Raw genomic sequence first — 19,794 nt, 5'->3', positions numbered from 1 at the left:
TCTCTCTACACATATTCCTCTGGGCAATAAACCCAGTGATATCCGCGTTGGTTGCCATGGAACCAGGGGCCTGTTCGGCTTCCTGGGGTGTTACGCATTTCGGGGGAAGGGTCCACAGGTCCTCATATGGCTTGTTAAGTGAGGGGGGTTATAGAGTATTTGTTAAATATAGCTAACAAAATATATATTGTGTGTTTGATTGGTCCAGACGCTACATATATTAGTTTCTTATTTAATTGGTTCCACATTGTTTGCTGATTTTTACTTTATTTAAACTTTGTGTCATTTATTTATTTTATTTGACATCAAGGTATATGCCGTGCCTCCAAGCTTTCTTACTCGTTTTGCTAATAAACGTTCTACTTTCTTATTTATTTGGTTATATATTATACATGTTTTACTTATTTCCAGTTTTGTATACCTATTTAAACTTTATGTAAGTTATTTGTTATTTTATATTAGGCATAGCGTGCCCTATAGCATGGTGTATTTGTATTTGTTTTGTTAAAAGTTCTGTTTTATAAATACAACGTCAAACTCACTTTAGGGTATTTTGTTGTTGAATTCAAGCAATTGATGCCAAATTGACGCTAATTCGAAGGGAACGCCCCCGAGGTGAGACTGGTATTACCGGTGTTGTCACTCGTCAATTAACCGGTGGGAAAATTTCCTCACCGTCACAACCCTATTAAATATACATTGTTCCCTCTGCTAATTTAGCCAACCTTGTGCTCTCTCTCTGTATAAAACGACGTCCTGTTTTATGCTTGAATATTGAAATGTTCTTTAGTAATGGCTAATTGTTGAACAGGTTTTTTAGGTTGTCAAAAATGACCCGGGAAATAAATTGTTAAACATGTTTTTACATCATTAATTGTAGTGTTTAGTGCATAAGAAGTGAAGTGTGTTGACTGGATGTTTTGCAGTTATTAATTTGTCCGGTGAACTCAAATAGTTCAGTTGTTTCTGTGTGTGTTTAACTCGAATAGGAAGCAGAAGAATGGGAACGCTGTAAAGGGTGAATCCAGATCCGAAAATGAATCAGCCTCTGAGAGTTCCTTGTCTGAGAGTTCATCTGAATCCGGATCAGAATCTGGATCGGAATTCGATTCAGATTCAGACTCGGGAACAGGCCAGAAGAAAAACACAAAGTCTAAACCTGTGCAGTCTACACCAGTCACAAAGGTGAGAAGAACAAGAGAGTCCAAGCACACATCCTGAGTTGTGAGTATGAACTTGTGCTGTATATTAATCTGCATGTGTAACATCTGGCATCCATGTTTCTTTTCAGCAGGTTGAGAAAAAGGAAGTGTCTCTGCTTGATCTGGATGACTGTGAGTTGCTTTCCGTGTTTCTTTTAATTTTTCAGTTTTCTTCTTTTTGTTATAGTTTTGGTTTTATTATTTTGTGATATAATGGTTGTTTTCCAAACCCCAGTGACCTGTCTGTGGTCTACATAGTGGTTTCTAAAGTGAAAATCCCATTCATTTTCTCCATAGGGGAATTGATTTTGAACGATAACTTGTATAACTTTAAAGACAGACCTACTTTGAACTACGAGCTTGTTAATCTGTGGTATACAGTGGGGAAAAAAAGTATTTAGTCAGCCACCAATTGTGCAAGTTCTCCCACTTAAAAAGATGAGAGAGGCCTGTAATTTTCATCATAGGTATACCTCAACTATGAGAGACAAAATGAGAAAAAAAAATCCAGAAAATCACATTGTAGGATTTTTAAAGAATTTATTTGCAAATTATGGTGGAAAATAAGTATTGGGTCAATAACAAAATTTAATCTCAATACTTTGTTATATACCCTTTGTTGAAGCCATCAGCCTGCACTATTTCAACTTATTTTTTAAATAATCATGTTAAACCACATAATTCCTTGTGGAAAATCTTCATTACCCATGAGCTCCACCAAAATAACTTTCTACTGCCCTCCAACCTCCATGAAGCACTACGAATTATATAACAGAGTCAGTCTCCCTACACTCTTAAAATAATTAAATAGTGGTGTTTTTATATATATATATATATATATAGCAATACATTTATAACACATTGTTTAGATATGTTAAATATGCAACAACTTTAAATCAGTAGTTTAAATCCCCATCTTTTTAGATTTTATTGGCATTAGCAATGCAGCATGGGATTGTAGTTCATTAAGTATATTAAGTACAGTTTTGTAGCTGACGATTTTCCGATTTTCATATAATTTGCTACTTCAGATCATGTTCGTCATTGTTTGATTTGCCTTCTGGCTGGTTGGTTTGCTTCATGCCTTGTAACTCTTAAACAATTACTTTTTGTAAAATCCCTCTGAGAAAAAAATACACTCAAAAAATTAGGTGAAGTTGTTTGTCTTTAATTAGATGTGTCTATTTTTATTGATACTTGACAGTGTTGAAATAAAAGTGTAGAGCCTAAAATTAACATTCTCCAAACACCAAATGCGACTTATAATCAGTGTTGGTGAGTATATTAAACAGTGTTACTCGCCAATTGGCTGACGACTTTTTAAAAATGTATTCTAACAATGCCTGAGAATGCGATATGGTTAAAGGGGTCATATGATGTTGCTAAAAAGAACATTATTTTGTGTATTTGATGTAATGAAATGTGTTTATGTGGTTTAAAGTTCAAAAAACACATTAATTTCCACATACTGTACATTATTGTTTCTCCTCCGGCTAGAGTGAGCGGTGGCGGGCAGGCTTGTGGCAACCACATGTGACGACCCCGGGCTGGACTCCGCTTCATCCACGGTGAAAGCCGATCCGGCGATCCACAGCGCGAAGTTGATGTATTTCCTCAGCGACCAGCACGGATCAGCTCTAGGCATGACGAAGCAGATATCGTCCTCTTTTGGAAGGCCAAACAAAGTAGTTTCGCTTTCACAATGAAACACACAGCGCCTTCACGACATGGCGGCAGCAACAATACTACAGCGAGAATAAAAGTTACGCCTTCTTTCTTTGCGTGAACATTTGGGAGGCGTTATGCAAATCTTCTCACATCGTGACGTAGACATGGGGGCGTGTTAGAACGAGCCGTTTTAGGTTGGTGTGGCTGACTCTTAACTTTTATAAAGAATATCTCTTTGGATTTGAGACTTTAGTCTTTGCAACTTTACAGATCTTCTTTATGCACCAAGAGCTTGTAACACTCCAAAGAGAAAGGAAAAATTGAAATCGCATCATATGAACCCTTTAAGACTGGGTTGTGATTTGATACAGTAAATATGTAATCTGCTGTGTGAGTGTATGTGTAATCATATAAATACAATAAAATGTTGCTTGCTTATCTGTAAAGGACACATATGATGATGCCTCAACGTTTAGACAAAGCTGTGTACCTTATACTCGTTTTTTGTGCTGATTTTGAGGGGAAATTTGCATAATGGCGTTAAAACTAGTCAAATGTGTTAAATAGAGACAAAACAGAAACCTCAATATGCTGTTTAGTTAGGCAGCTCACTCTCTTTTGGAACAGGACCAATTAATGTATTGATAAATATATGGGTTTTAATGCTGGTGTTATTGTTTTGTTTGACAGTCTCGCCCGCGGCGGTCCCCACACCCAAGAGCTCCATCCTGTCTCCTAGTCTGCTGTCTGACCTGCAAGGGCTCTCCATCTCACCCACTGCATCGGCCTTACAGGTGTGTGTCCGTCTGACTTTGTGTTGATGTTTAATAAGTCTCTCTTGAATACTTTGAGTTGATTTGTTTGCATAAAATGACTGCTAATATATATTCATCCTGTTTGGGTTCATTTTGCATTAATGACCGGCTGACTACATTATACCTCTTGCTTTTTATCATTTCCCCTCCAGTCTTTTGTTTGTGTCCATCTAGACATCTTCTATGTTCTTTGTTTCTTTTTGTATTATAGATTGGTTTTTCATTGCCTTCCCTCTTTCTTCTCCTCCTGTGTGAGTCCAGCGTGTGTGTGTGTGTTGTCAGCATATGTGATTGTTGACCTTTTGCAGTATGACGGCTCCTTCCTCTCCCGTGAGAGTCCTGTGTCAGGGAGAGAGGGATATCAAGAGAGCGAGAGGGAGGGAGAGATGTCAGTAAGAGATGAATGAAGCATGTGTGGTCATTTCTTCTCAAATACTATCTGTGTCTTTCTCTTTTAGGATTGACACATGAACTGTAATATCCCAGCGGCCCACAGATACCCCCCGACAATAACACACACACTATACGCATGTTTATAGACCTGTGCTGCTGTCATATTTCAACCTAAAGATTCTTAGTAGGATCTGGACCTTGATCTTATTGTTTGTAATATTTGTAAAGACATTGAATCGATAAAGATATTTTTGCATAGTAAACACAAGCTAAAGTTAATATAGGCTACAATATAGGTACATTAGAGCTAGAAGCACTACCTTTCAAACACTTGAGGATGGAAAGATGTTTTTATATTTTTGTATTATAAGTCTTTTATGCTCACAAAGACTGCATTTATTTGATCAAAAATACAGTAAAAAGCAGTAATATTGCGAAATATTATTACAATTTAAAATGAGGTTTTTATTTGAATATGTTTTAAAATGTAATTTATTCCTGTGATGCAAAGCTGAATTTTCAGCATCATTACTCCAGTCTTCAGTGTCACATGATCCTTCAGAAACCATTCTAATATGCTGACAGAGTCATTCATTAGTATTTTCAGTGTTGAAAGCAGTTGTGCTGCTTAATATTTTTGCAAAAAACAATGCATTTTTTCCCAGAATTCTTTGATGAATCGAAAAATCTAAAAGAACAGTATTTATTTGAAATGGCAACCTTTTGTCATTAAATTTTTACTGTCACTTTTGATCAATTTAATGCATCTTTGCTGAATAAAGTATTAATTTATTTCAAAAAAATTTTTTTAAAGGTAGTGCACTATTTATTATTATTTATTTATATATTATTAATTTCAGTGCTAATTAAACTAGTTGCTTGTTTAATCATCATATTAGTAGACCTGAAGGAATTATTGTGTAAACTAGCAATAAACTGGTTCAAAACATTTAGACTGAGATTTCAAGAACTGGCTGTTATCAGATTAACAAAACTGACTTGTCAATTGGCAGTTTGTCCTTAAAGAGCTTAAAACTGATTTGATATTATTATTTTTACTTTGCCTGGAAATAATTTTGAGTTTTATCTGCCATTTTTATTTAAAAGAAAAGCAAACGAATGGAGTTATTTAGTGATTTGTGTATTTGCTCAGTAATGATTGTAAAGCAGGGCTAATAAAGTCTTATTGATTACATACAGTGTTGTGAAAAATAAGTTTTCATTGAAAATTTTTTTTAATTTTGTGTACGTCACATATTCTGACTTTGTCATATATTTAAATTTCCCGATCAATTCCATCATATTCTCCATTTCTCTATATCATTAATCTTCTAATATTATTAGGGAATACTTTTTTTTTTTTCTTCAATAAAATGTCAAAATGCACCAAAAAGCATGCAAAGGTCATACTGATTTATTACTTTGAGTATATGAGCATGCTATTAAACTCCAGACATCTTGCTGACAGCGCTGTGGTTGAACTATGATTGCTGATAACACGCAATCCTTGATATCCCAGAGTCGGAGAAAACTTTTAAACTTCCTATAGTTTCCAACCTCCATCTGTCAGAATTCCTATTCTCCTCCTGTCCATCACTGCAGGGTAGCCCCTGTGACCTGTATCGGCGCGTTGGGCGGGTGTCAGCGCCGCTGCTTTGATTGACAGGCTCGTCAGGCCCGGACCGCTGCGCAGCTAGAAGCTGTTAGGCACAGGTCATTAGAATACTACCCACGAGCCTCGGCGGGCAGGCTAATCAGAGCTGAAATAAAGGGTGAGATTGAGAGAAAGAGAAAGGGCTTATTTAAAGTCAATGCTATGCATAAATACATTACAGGCCGCTATAATCTTAGTCACGGTGGATAAACCTCATCTCTCTCGCTCGCACATACATGCATTCATTATGGCGTGTCACGTCACACAGCTGGTCTTTCTCAGCCGCGTGCATGCAGATGTATGAAAATATATTCATACGACACTGCTGCGAGTGTGTGTGTGTGTGACTTTGGCCGACGCGGGTACAGATGAGATAACGGTATGTGAAATAGAGAGACACTCTGATGCGTTCTGGGACGGTTAGTGGTGGTATTTAGCCGATCCATGGGTCAGCGTGCGAACTATCTGCCTCGGCTCCTCCCGTTTCTAATAACATTTTGACGTGCAGATCTGCTCTGAAATACTGTTTAAGCGCACGCCGGGGGAGCCGGCTGATAACTTTTCATTCATAATTAGTGCGGGGCGAATGGGGGCCGAACGCAGGGCGTCGGAGGGAAATTGAACTGTCAGTGTAGGGTGAGCGGGGGGCGAATGAGGGCGAGCGCGGACTGAGCGCGGGGTGAGGGGCGTTTGACCCCATCACAATCCGGGGGCCGCGTCATAATTTGTTCATTTGGTGTCCATCAGCCGGCCGGCGTTGCCGCGGTGACCCCGTTCTTCTCGGAGCACGCTCAGTGCCGTCCTCATTATGACTCAGCAGTAAGGTAGAAACACACGTGGAGACACCGACTCGCGCTGTCAATCACATGTGCTTTATGCTGGACACGTTTAGCGTGGCTTTTTTAGCACTATAAGACACTTTTGATTTGATTGTGTGCAAGTATCAGTGTTTCCCACAGGATTTTGTGAGACTATGGTTGGGTGAACATTGGGGGGTCCAGGAGTATGACATTTTTTTATGTATTTTCAAGTTAAATGCATCAATATGGTGAACTTTGGGAGCAAAATTAAGAGCATCAACCCCTTTGCAGTGACCAAACTGAACAGAATAAAATAAAAAAAATCTCTTTGAATTGACGTTGACCTAGACGTTAAAGTGGACTCAAATAAGGGTTATTATGGTTAACTAAAATTATAAACATAAAAATTCCCTTTGGTTCCTTAAAGTAGAATAAACATTAAGTGAAGTAAAATATTTATTAAAAAAAATATATTTTATTTCAGCTAGTTGCCAAAGCAAACGTGATGTATTAAAATAACTGAAACTAAAACGGAGATAAAAATTTATAAATTAAATCATAATATTAAATTAATATTAATAATGTGATTAATATTTTTAAAAAAATTATAATTAAAATGACAAAAATACACAACAAAATGACTACAAATTTAACAAATTAAAATGAAAACGGAAAAAATAAAAAATCTCAAATTTCAAAACATCTAAAAATACTTCAAATTTCAAAGTTCAAAATATTAATAAAACTGCTAAAAATCACAGAATCAGTTAGTGTTTCAGTCTGCATCACAATTGATAATAATAATAATCGTAATATTGTAATACATTATTTTATACATCTTTAATTATGCATTATTGTATACATAATTATTGTAATACAGCTGCACTGTAACAAAGTGAATGATTTATCTTAATTATTTTTGTTTACAGTAGTAAAATTACAGTATGTATTAATTACTTCACTCAAGAGTTATACCCTCAAGCTTTACATTTCTGTGTTTAGTTGACAGCAAGTTTACTTAGCTTTTCATTACAATTCTGTAATCATCTGTTCACAAAAATGTAAAAAAAATTATGCTAATGTGAAAATAAATTGAACCTGGCACACGTTGCATTCCCAAATGGATGTTAAGCACATGGAGTTTGCAGGATTTACTGTTAACCGAGTCGCTTTGAGATGCTGAAAACATCAGATCATGAGCTGCTCATGTGTAAATGAACACAGTGATACTCTTTGATCTGAAACACAATATAGGCACTATATATATATACACTAGGGATGTGCGCGACGACTAATTTTACTGTTGTTTAAACGAAAGTTTTGTATCCGACTAGTCGACTAGTCTAAAAGCAAGAAACCCCCAAAAGGCGCGTGCCTGTAGCATATATTATAGCCTATATTTGAAATACTTCATCTATGAATCACACTGTCAAATCCCTCAATGAATTCCGCTTGCTTCGCGTTATCATCATTTCATTTTAGGCGGTCGTTAAAAAGAAAAAAAAGAAGAGCATACGCTCAACATAAGCCAAAGCATAGCTTATTTATTCAAATCAGCTGGGGAAATGCAGAACAATGTAAAATCAATCAATAGCCTGACAGAATTCTTAATCTTCATATAACGTTAGCCAACATATTAAAACACAAGTCAAAAACAATAGGAAGTTTTATCAAGAAATAGCATTAAAACGTCTTTTAAAAATGTACTTCGTGTAGGCTATCTCGTCTAAAAACAAAATAATGCAACAATGCCAATTTTACTTACTCAGACCATGCGTTATTTGTTCAGTGAAATTATCAACGTGGTCTGGTGAAAGACGTGACCTGAGGCGATTAACAATAAAATTCCTGCACTTGAAAAAACACGCTCGGCGGGAACTGAAGTCGCAGGCAAGCAGAGATAACGAAAAGCAAGCCGATAGAGTTTCAGAAAGCGGCTGGACATCCCGTACCACCACCGAAGTGGGTCTTCGTTAGAGGAACAGACGGCGCGGATGGGATCGCAGCGCCGGCGGGTTGTAGTGAATGATGTGATTGACACATTTGCTGGCTTTGGCCAGCCTCTAAGCTAACGCCTACATGCCTGTATTGAATATGATTACGCATCGCTCCAGTAGAGTTATTGTAAGACAATTTGACATTACACAGTTTACATAGCTTTTCAGTTTCCTTCTAATTCAAAAGAATCCCACACCTTGCTCGTCTTTCGCATGGTCATTTTTGAACTCGCCGCAACTGACACGAAGAAAAAATTTAGTTTCCACCCGGATAAACTTGTAAAAATAATGTATTATTTTTCAACCGTTTTATTTTAACTTGTTATTTAAAATGTTTTAAATGCAACGTTAAAATGATGGTAATTTGAATGATAAAATCATGTGGTTTTTTTCCTTTTTTTATTTTCTGTCGTGTAATCGACTATTGTTTTCAGCGTCGACTAGTAGGAGCTGTACCGTTTAGTCGACTAGACCTGCACATCCCAAATATACACGCGATAGATACTTTAAGTAAAAAGTATCTTGAGATTTGATAAGCGTACTGAGCCATAATGTGATTTTGATTTTAGTTCTTTTGACTGATCCGTTACCCAAAGAAATGCCACAAAACACAACGTTAGACGTTTGCTTTTTTGTACATTATATATTTCGCTGCACAAAAGAAACTAACTCCTATTTCTTTGCATTTATTTCACAGCCTTCAATATAATCACGGTGACTTTTAACATCTGACAGGATCAATGCGTGCACACACCTCGCCAAATGACATTTTTCTCTTACAGACAATAGGTCTCATAAACAAATGAATTAGATTTCAAACAGCAATAGAAAATAGATTTTTAATTCTCTCTGCTGTATGTCCTCCCGTCCTCCGTTAATCCTTCTTTTCCCTCCTCTGGTTTCTTTCTCTCTCTCCCTCTTTATCCCGGCCAGTGGATGTGTTTTGCATTTGTCAGCAGAATTGGGCGGCAGCTGGACAGAGAGGATGCTGGGATATGTGAAGGTGACTAGAGCGAGTTGTCATCCATCACTGAGGTTTCCTTTAAGCTCATCCATAATAGAGCCCCTCAATCATGCTCCCCTTCACACGGGAGACGTGTCCGAGCATGTGTGCTGGACGCTGCGGTCAAGGTTACTCTTTTCTTTCGGTTATTTACTCTTCCACCACCCAGCGGAGTTGACCACTTTATAGGACGCAAAGTGTGTGTGTTATATTGGTGATCATAAGCGATGTGTTGTATATTGGCTCATCCAGTCCTTGAGGACACTGACAGGAGCGGTTATCATGAAATGCTGGACACAACCTGCGCGCTTCTGTGTGGTAAATCTGACACTGTTAACATTACGGCTACTTTTATCAACACAGACCGGCTTGACACCTCCAAAAGCACGGCTATAAATTCATGGTGTGTCTGTATATGCGTGTGTTTTTGTAGGAAGCTTACAAAAGGATATGACACATCTAAAGGTGCTTTCAGCTGCACATAACTGCTGTGTTCTTATAACGCTGCTGTTTCAGATAAACCAACTCATTCATACTGTCAGGTTTTCAAGCCAATTTTATTTTGGTTTGTCTAGTTTCGGTTGCGCCATCCGTCATGGTGATTGTAGGTGATGTGCAGGTCCGTACAGAAGCTCTGCAAATTTCCGCAGAATTCGAACGCCCATCATTCACTTTTTTTCTACATATACCCCACCTTTGTTTGTGTTTTTTATTTAATATTTTGGTAAATAATGTTATATTTGATATTATTAATTTAAAATATATCAAATAAATTTTAATTTAATGTTTAATTAATTACATTAATAATTTAATCAAAATTTTGCATTTTATATTAACATGAATGTTAAATGTATTATGATTGTATTAATAATGTAATATTATTTATATGTATTTAATTTTATTTAATATGAATACAATTTATCAAAATGCTTATGTTAATATTATATATAAAATAATGTATTATGATTGTTAATAAAATATTTTATTTATAAATATTAAAAATGTTAAAGCATTCAGAACTGAGCAGTGCAAACATTACCGGTCCGCAAACAGAGCCTTGAGGTACTTCAGAATTCACAATATGAAAGCATGCCATTTTTCTTTGCACATTTTCAGTTTATTTCTATTGCACTGTTTTTAGCTTTTATAACACCTCTAATTACTCTATGAAAATACTCCAGTGTTGGGTTGCAGATGGAATCCATAGCTCGGAGGGATTGCTGGTGTTGAAGACCGAGCTGCGGCCAACAAATAAATTGCAGGCAGAAATGTCATCCCTGTCCAGGTGTTCAGGAGTGCAGTGTAGAGCCAGAAAACTGCCATCAGCCGCCAATCTGTTCTGCTGTCACATGAGCTAGAGAGAATCCAGAGAGTCAGGAGTAATGCATTGAGATGTCAGTGGTCTTTCCACACTCGTCATATCAATGGCAGCTGGTGTCACAGGACGTAATTCAGGCATGACGCTTGGCCTTTCTTTTCTTTGGGCCTTTACAGTGATTTTCTTGAAACAAACTAGTGTAAATCAGGGATGCGCCATTAGAGACATTTTTGCTGATACGATTGCAGGTTATTTTTGTTATGGCTGAGAGCTGATATGATGGTCAGTATTATACACTACCGTTCAAAAGTTTGGAGATTTTTTTATGAAAGAAATACAGCAATATATAGCAAGGATTCATTGAATTGTTTAAAAGTGACAGTAAAAACATTTATAATGATAGAAAAGATTTATATTTCAAATAAATGCCGTTCTTTTGAGCTTTCTATACATCAAAATATTCTGCAAAAAATGGTTTGTGCAAAAATATGAAGCAGCACAACTGTTTTCAACATTGATAATAATAAGAAATGTTTCTTGAGCAGCAAATCAGCATATTAGAGTGATTTCTGAAGGATCGTACACTAAAGACGGGAGTATTGATGCTGAAAATTCAGCTTTGCATCGCAGGAATAAATTACATTTTAAAATATATTCAAATAGAAAACCATTATTTTAAATTATAATAATATTTCGTAATTTTACTGTGTTTTGGATTTATTTTATATACTACTAACTAGTGTTAATTTTGTCAGCTATTTACATTTTAGTCTTAGTCTTAGTCCCAGGCTAAAATGTACTTGTTAGTTTTTATCATATTTAGTCAACCTTATCCTATTTAGTTTTAGTCAAGTTTTAGTCCAAGAAAATCTAAAGTATTTTAGTCAATGAAAACTTGACATTTTAGCAATAAGATTATTATTAATTAACCATACAGCAGTATTCATTTTGGCAGCCATTTTTAATTTAGTCTTAGTCTTACTCAAATGTACATTTTAGTTATATTTAGACAAACTTGACCTGTTTTTGTTTATTCAATGAAATGTAAGAGCATTTTAGTCAGGTTTTTTAGTCAATGAAATATTAGTCACATTTCCGTTATTCTGTATAATGGTTAAACTGATAAAAAAAAAAATAATAATTTCTCAAAATTATAATCGTAATGATTGTTGTCATTTGAGAAATGTACTGTTGTATTTCAGGTATTGCACTTTCTCCAGTAAGCACAAATCAATAGAATGGACACATGGTATATTTTACCTCATCTAGTGTACTGATTTATTATAGGCTTTTTATTATATAAATCAACACCAAAGATTTATGCAATCTCTGTCTACATTATGAAAACAGCTAAAACAAATGAAAAATATTATAACAGTGAAATTCCTAGTAATTCCACTAATTCCATAATTGCAATAGTCTATTTCTCTATTAAAACAACAGTGATTGAGTAAGTGTATTTATTCAGCGATCACAATCGCAAACAATATAGCGAGATCTCATGACAGAACACAGACCGGCTGAATGACGCTTTCATTTAGATCGCTAAACTCCAGCGTGTTTGTTTTTCAGATCATCTGCGGTGGTGCTTCCGCAGTGTGTGCATGGTTGCCAGATTGCTTAAAATAAGCAAAACACACCGGGCAGAAAATGTATGAATTTAACAGCGAAGCTCTGATTCGGGGATTAGAACTCTTGATATCTGGCAACCGCACTCATGAAAGCTCGTGTAGTAGAGCAGTCTGCAATAACATTTTGTCTCCTTTTTTGCAGGGGCGGTTCTAGACCACAGTAACTGGGGGGGCCAGACAGGGGCCACTTGTGCTTTTAGGGGGCACAATTTTAAAATGAATCTTAAACTACTTTAAGTAGCCTATTATTCATTCAGTAATTTTTCACCATGTCATGTATCGCTGCAATCTAAATGTAATCTATAACAATTTAAACTAAAATGAATGTTTCATCATGTTTCATTTATTTGACGAATAATTTTGTACTGTAGTGTCAGAGGCATCATTTTTGAGGTGGCATGAATAAAGGGGGGGGGGCTCTCATGCTTGTCATATGACACACAGCAGCCACAAACAGATATAGGCTTATGTCTCTACTGAAAAAAATAAAACAATAAAACCATCACAGAAAATTGTAATGATTTCCACAACAAATAACATTACAAACCATCAATTTCTAACCATTAAAAATGGTTTTCTGTAGTGTGTTTGGGGACATATTCCATTAGGATTTATTGGTTTTAACAAGCCACCAATAGAAGGCAACCAATTACAAGTAGAGACTAACAGGGTCCATTACAGTTTCCCTTAAAACCAATACAAGTCCCATTATAACCAGTAAAACCATTACAAATTTTCAAATGGTGTCTAATGTTTTATTCAGCAGGGGTTTTATTTTTTTATTTTTTTAATATTCCCAAAATATATCATGAAATATCTCAATTCTCAAATATGTGCAAGTAAATGCATTTTGCACCTTTATAGATTATGTTAGTGCTCTAGTAAAGTAGCCTAATAGTATTAATCTATTAACTTTGCATAAAAATTCGTCTTTTTACTTAAGTACCAGATATGTCAAACCATTAAATATATTTAATACGACTGACTTTGTATTTAATGTGAAGTTAATAAAAACATAGTAAGTTACTAATTAGCCTATAACACTTTCATTGTACAAAAAGAGAGCAAAGAACGTTTACACTATGTTGTTTCTGATGAGATAATTTGCCAGAGATTGCAGTCAGGCAGCGCGCGCAGTGACGAAACAGCATGTTTCAGCGGTGACTCGTCTGAATGCCTCTGATTGGTCTTTGTATTCATAAACTCAACATAATAGTATGGGATTGGTTATAATGTGCAGTGCTTTAAAAACGTGTGTGTCTCTGGCTCTGTGCCAGCCAGCGAACGCGGATTTGAATTTAGCTGCAGGATATGTTTTTCGTTTTTTATATATGCATAGTTTACAGGACAAACTGCGCATATCACCCAAAATTGTTTGGTGTGATATGATTCCAAATTTAGGGGGGGCCAAAGGTGGTTCTAGGGGGGGCCAGTGCCCCCCTGCCAACTAGCTTTCCCCCCCCCCTAGAACCGCCCCTGCTTTTTTGACGAAAATAAAGGTTTTTTGGTCAAGTTTTTATCTTTTTGAATACATTTTAGTCTCGTTTTATTTCGTCAACAAAATTGCATGTTGATATAGTCTTGGTTATCGTTTATTGACCTTATTGTCGTCTCGTTTTAGTCTTGTCTTGGTCATGGGGAAAAAGCTCGTCAACGAACATTTTTCGTCATAGTCTTCGTTAACGAAATTAACACTACTACTAACCCATTCCAATATAGTTGTGCGACCTTAGTTTTATATTGATAATTAAAGCTTTAATTATGGCTCATAACATTATCTGGATTTGGAGTGCTTTTGCAGAGCTGACAGTGCAGTCACTTGCTGGAGCAGTTGTTTTGTCACTGCGTCTTTGTTAATGCATTTTTATCTATTGCCAACTTGAACATTTGTTTTTCTGTATTGGACACAGCTGTTGTGTTTTAAATTTCACCAAGGTAACATTATCTAGAAGTTTTGTGATAGTCTTGGAAACAGTTGTTGGAATTGGTTAGAAATGATAAACAAGTCAGTAATGAGCATTTATATAACATGAGTTCATGATGTTATGGAGTTGCATTTTAGCTTAAAGAACACTTAATGCAAACCCCTGACCCTATGTATTTAATGTTGGCACACAATTCCTCCCACATTGTTTGTGTAACCACCTAGCAACCATTCAGAACACCTTAGCAACCACAATGCACTGATATTAGCATTGTCATGGTAACTTTAGCACAGATGCGTTGTAGAACCACTATTTTCTTCAGAAAAAAAATCTAGCTCCGTTTCCACTCTGCTTATCTTATAAATGACCTAAGACAGCATTAAGAGCATCGTAGCATTACTCTAACGCTATATAGGCATTTTGCTATGGTTTCGCTAATGTGTTTATAATGAAAATAGCCTTATGCCTCTCTATCATCTTCATTTGTGTCTCAGAGATTTTGCATTAAGATAAAAAGTTCAAAGGTGGCTTTATTAAGAGGAGGAAATGGGCTGATGGTGGCTCTTTATGTACTGCCTTTTTCTTTTCACTTTCATGTCTGTCTGTTTGCAAATAGGTATTTTTGTATGTTTTATTTGAACATTGACATTTTACACGTTTTAGGTCTTAAAGTTTTAATTAATTGGCAACATTTTTTTCCGTGGGTCAGACAGAAAAAGAAATAGTGTTGATTAATTGCCAAAATAATGACTGTTTTCATACAGGTTTCCTCTCATTTTCCATTGGTCAGACAAAAAAAGAATTAGATCAAACATGTTCAGGAATAATGTGACCCAACTATAGTCTTAAATATTACTTATTTACCACCACAAATTATCCAGAAGGCACTGCTGCTGATTATAATTACCAAATTATTTTCGATACATATTGTTCTTTCCTTTTCTAATCAGTTTGTTGCCAGCTGCAGGTGTTCTCTTCTCCGTCTTTGTGTATTTCTTGCTTGTCAGTTTGACGCCGTTTCTTGGCATGTACGTGTCTCCCTGCAGGCGAGTTTTCCCGTGTTTGTGCCGGAAACCTCCCATGAGCTGCTCCACAGGATGACGGGTAAAGGTTTGTCCGCCCAGTACCGCTTCACCCGGCAGCCCTGTATCTATGGCAACAGCATGGTATCCCTGCAGCTGACACTAAGCAACAGTAGTGACCAAGCCCTGGAGAACATCCACATCTCTGAGAAGAGTTCCACTGGACAAAACATCCACCACTTTAATGCTATCGGTGAGCTTCACACGTGAATTAATGGAGTTTAACAGGACTAGCTGTGAATGTGTGATGCACAGGGGTCATAATATGGAGAACCGGATTGCCGTGCTCTTGCTTGATTTTGAATGAAGAGTTTGAAGTACAAATCATTCTGAAATTGACACAAACATGAGCACAGTACAACATGAACAGTCACGTTTATCAATATCAACACCTATTCGGCAACTGCTGCGTATTTACTTTCATATTTATTTATTTTTCATTTATTTTAATCATAGTTGCTATTTTTCATGTTGGGTATTCTTATTGTTTTGTGCATTGGGCATTCATATTATTATTTATTTTTATTTTTATTTTTATTACAGTTTTTTTTTGTTTTACATTAGGTGTTTATTTATTTACATTATTTTACTTACATAGGGTATTTATTTATGTATTTATTTGTTCATTCATTCATTAATTTTTTTCTAATTATAGTCGTTTTTACACAGAGTATTTATCTATTTTAATTATAGTGTTTATTATTATAATTACTTTTTTACAGTAAGTATTTTTTTTTTTATGCTTTCTTCTGACCTTCTTTACATTCTTCCTTTTGAACTTTCTTTTCCTTTTTACATTTTTCCTTTATTCTTTCCTTCCTTCTCTCTGTCTTTTCTTCCTTCCCTCCTTCATTTCATTATTTCTCCCTTCCATTCTCCTGGCTTTCTTTACTGTCTTCCTTCTTTAATTTCTTTCTTCTGGCCTTCCATCCTTTCTTGCTTCTTTCCATCTTTACTTCCTTCAGTTTGTCTTTCTTTCTTTCTTTCTTTCTTTCTTTCTGTTTTTTTCTCTTTTTCTTCCAGCCTTCCATACTGTCTTCCTTATTCTATCTTTCCTTCCTCCTTTCTGTTTTATCTTCCTCCCGTCCTTCTTATTTTCCTTTCCCTTCTTTACTTCATTCCATCCTTCCTCCCTTCTTCATTATGCTTTTTCCTCCATTTCATCCTTCTCTCTCTTCTTTCTTCCATTCGTCCTTCCTCCTTTTTTCCATCTTCCCCTTCCCCTTTTCTTCTTCCCTCCATCTATCCTTCCTTCCTTCTTTCTTTGCTTCCTTTAGTTCATTCTTCATTCTTCCTATCATCCTTGCTTTTTTCTTTCCTTCATTCCTTTTCTTACTTCCATCCTTCTGACCTTGCTTCCCCTAATTCAATTCCTTCCATTCTTCCTTCCTTCTTCCTTACGTTTTTTTCCCTCAATTCCTTCCTTCTGTCTTTTCTTCCTTCCTTCTGCTCATTCTTCCTCACCTTTTCATATTTTCTCCCTTCTTTCTTTGTTTGTTTTTTTGCCCTTCCTTTCTTTTGTTTTTTCTTCATTCCATCCTTCCATCTTTACTTCCTTTTGCGCATCCTTTATTCTTTCTATCATCCTTGCTTTTTCTTTTGTTCATTTCTTCTGTTTTCTTACTTCCATCCTTCCAACCTTGCTTTCCCCCTCATTTACTTCTTTCCATTCTTACTTTGTTCTTCCTTAAGTTTTTTCTTCTATTCCTTCCTTCTGTCATTTCTTCCTTCCTTCCATTTATCCTTCCTCCCTTTTTTCCATCTGAAATTACTTTCATCCTTCTCTCTCCTATTTTCTTTCTTTCTTTTTTTCTTTCTTACTTTCTGTCTTTCGTGTGTGGATCAGTGATGATTGATCCAGTGGGATGGTAATAGCAGTTCTGTTTCTCAGCTAATTGTCTACTTGCAAAGTAAATTGGCAAACCTTTACTCTTTTGGGATGAGAGGAGGTTCCGAAAATAAAATAGATTGTGTTGCAGTGGAAAATATTAAAATATTTTTACTTGTTTAAAAACTGTGAAACACTGTTACAACTTCCCTGGAATGTTTTACGGCTTTATCACATTAATTTGTTAGTTCACGTGACATCAGAATTGATCCTATTTACTTTCTTTGTACATATTCCTGGTCTTTTTTTCTCACTCAGAAATGTAAAAATATATCATGTTACTGAGCTGAAGAAGGCATTCCTTAAGTAGACATAAAACGTCCATAAGATACAATTTTATATACTATAATACTTTATATTCTATTAAATACCATATATGTACTGCTGTTCAAAAATTTGTGGTTAGATTTTTAAATGTGTTTAGAAATCTCTTATGTTTGCCAAGGCTGCATTTATTTTATTAAAAAAGATATTTGATTACAAATTGTGAGATATTATTGCAGTTTAAAATGTTTTCTATTTTAATATATTTTAAAATGTATTTTATTTTTGTTATTCAAAGCTGAATTTTCAGCATCATTACTCCAGTCTTCAGTGTCACATGATCCTTCAGAAATCATTCTAATATGCTGATTTGCCACTCGAGAAACAATTTTTATTATTGTCAGTGTTGAAAATGGTTGTGCTGCTTCATATTTTTGTGAGAAAACATGGCAATTAAAGGCACAATATGTAATTTTCGCCACTAGATGGCGCGTATTCAAAATAAACAAAGAGACAAAGGTGTAGTTTGATGACGCCGTGACTGAGTGTGGAATCATGGAAGTTGTCGTCTTTATCCCTACAGCCGATGCAATCTGACGGGACTCGGGCAGAAATCATGTTCATGGATGAGCTAATGATTTATTAACGTAGTAGAATGAAGCAGGGTGAGGCTGAAAGTGGTCGAAGCGAAACGAGGCCGCTGAACGAGCGTGACACACGGCTCGAAAGCAGCGGATCTTTTATTATGCCACAGTCGACCGCTTCTGCTCCTTCTGGTCGTGAGTGTGTGGGGGAAAAAAAGCAGCGCGGTTTTATCATACTAGATACATTTGAAAGTTCTGTTATTATGCTACTCTGTGCAGTCGTACAACATTAAAACGCACAACATATTAAAGCGTCTTTGGTGTTTCCATGTTTTCTACAAAACAAAACCGGAAATCGAGGGGTTATGACGTCATTGGCAGGTGACACTATAGACACGGTCCGTGTCACTAGTTAAAATTGCTTATTTCTCTGGATTTAAACATTCTTCGAAACATTTGGGATAATGTAAATACACAAGTCAGCAAAATATATAACACTGTTTTAGTGGTTTTTGGATATTTTAATACAAAAAATCTTACATATTGTGCCTTTAAGGATTTGATAAAATGATAAAAGAAACTAAATGAAATTTACTTCAACAATGTTGAAGTGTTTTCGGTCACTTTTGATCAATTTAATGCATCCTTGCATCCTTGCAGTATAAATTTTTTCCCTAAACTTTCTTACTACGTGCACAAACGTTTGATGAGTAGTTAGTATTTAGAAGGCAAAGTATTTAGAAGGCAAACACAAAAAAAGATGGACATGTGGTTCTGTTCTCTTTTCTTTCAGTACTAAAGAAGATGAATTCAGCGTGTCCATACAGCCTGCGGTAGGAGAGCTGCTGGTGCCCATCACGATGACTGAAGCAGACTTCACCAAAGAGCAGGGTAATACAAACACCTCTTAGCACTTACACAACACAATACTGATGCTGTAAATACCAAGAAATAACACTTAAGCATCTTCAAAAATACAGCACGGTCTCATCTTCAGAAACATCTACAGTACACACCACTCTCAAAAATCTTAAGGACATTGTACACAGGATTGGGTGACTTTATATGAAAGCCATTTTAAGCCTATGCTCTGAAATAGTCATTTTCCCTCTAAACTGAATCAAAAATGTTGAATGCACAAAGTAAAAAAAAACTCAATCTAGATACAGTGGCATGCGAAAATTTGGGAACCCCTTGCAGAATCTGTGAAAATGTGAATAATTTTAACAAAATAAGAGAGATCATACAAAATGTATGTTTTTTTATTTTTTATTTAGTAATGTCCTGAGTAAGATATTTTACATAAAAGATGTTTACATTTAGTCCACAAGACAAAAAAATAGCTGAAATTATTAAAATAACCCCATTCAAAAGTTTGGGGACCCTTGGTTCTTAAAGGGGTCATATGATGTGATTTCAAGTTTTCCTTTCTCTTTGGAGTGTTACAAGCTGTTCGTGAATAGATAAGATCCCTGAAGCTGCGAAGACTAAAGTCTCAAACCCAAAAAGAGATATTCTTTATAAAAGTTAAGACTCATCCACGCCTACCTAAAACGGCTCGTTTAAACAC

The 19,794-nt window shown here is 35.8% G+C and overlaps 1 protein-coding gene across 1 annotated transcript in view; it reads left to right on the top strand.

The window, feature by feature from the left end:
• The window catches only part of LOC107585428 (AP-3 complex subunit beta-1-like), a 75,089-nt gene that overhangs the window by 41,769 nt on the left and 13,526 nt on the right, over window positions 1-19,794 (top strand). Inside the window, exons 23-27 of the mRNA XM_016272446.1 lie at window positions 990-1,185; window positions 1,292-1,334; window positions 3,561-3,664; window positions 15,453-15,694; window positions 19,018-19,115. Coding sequence (XP_016127932.1) covers window positions 990-1,185; window positions 1,292-1,334; window positions 3,561-3,664; window positions 15,453-15,694; window positions 19,018-19,115 — 683 coding nt within the window. The remainder of the gene's footprint in view (window positions 1-989; window positions 1,186-1,291; window positions 1,335-3,560; window positions 3,665-15,452; window positions 15,695-19,017; window positions 19,116-19,794) is intronic.

The sequence above is a fragment of the Sinocyclocheilus grahami genome, unplaced genomic scaffold, assembly GCF_001515645.1.
Source record: "Sinocyclocheilus grahami isolate Dianchi unplaced genomic scaffold, SAMN03320097.WGS_v1.1 scaffold70.1, whole genome shotgun sequence".
Taxonomy (NCBI): Eukaryota; Metazoa; Chordata; class Actinopteri; order Cypriniformes; family Cyprinidae; genus Sinocyclocheilus; species Sinocyclocheilus grahami.
This window is presented reverse-complemented; position numbering and strand designations above follow the sequence as displayed.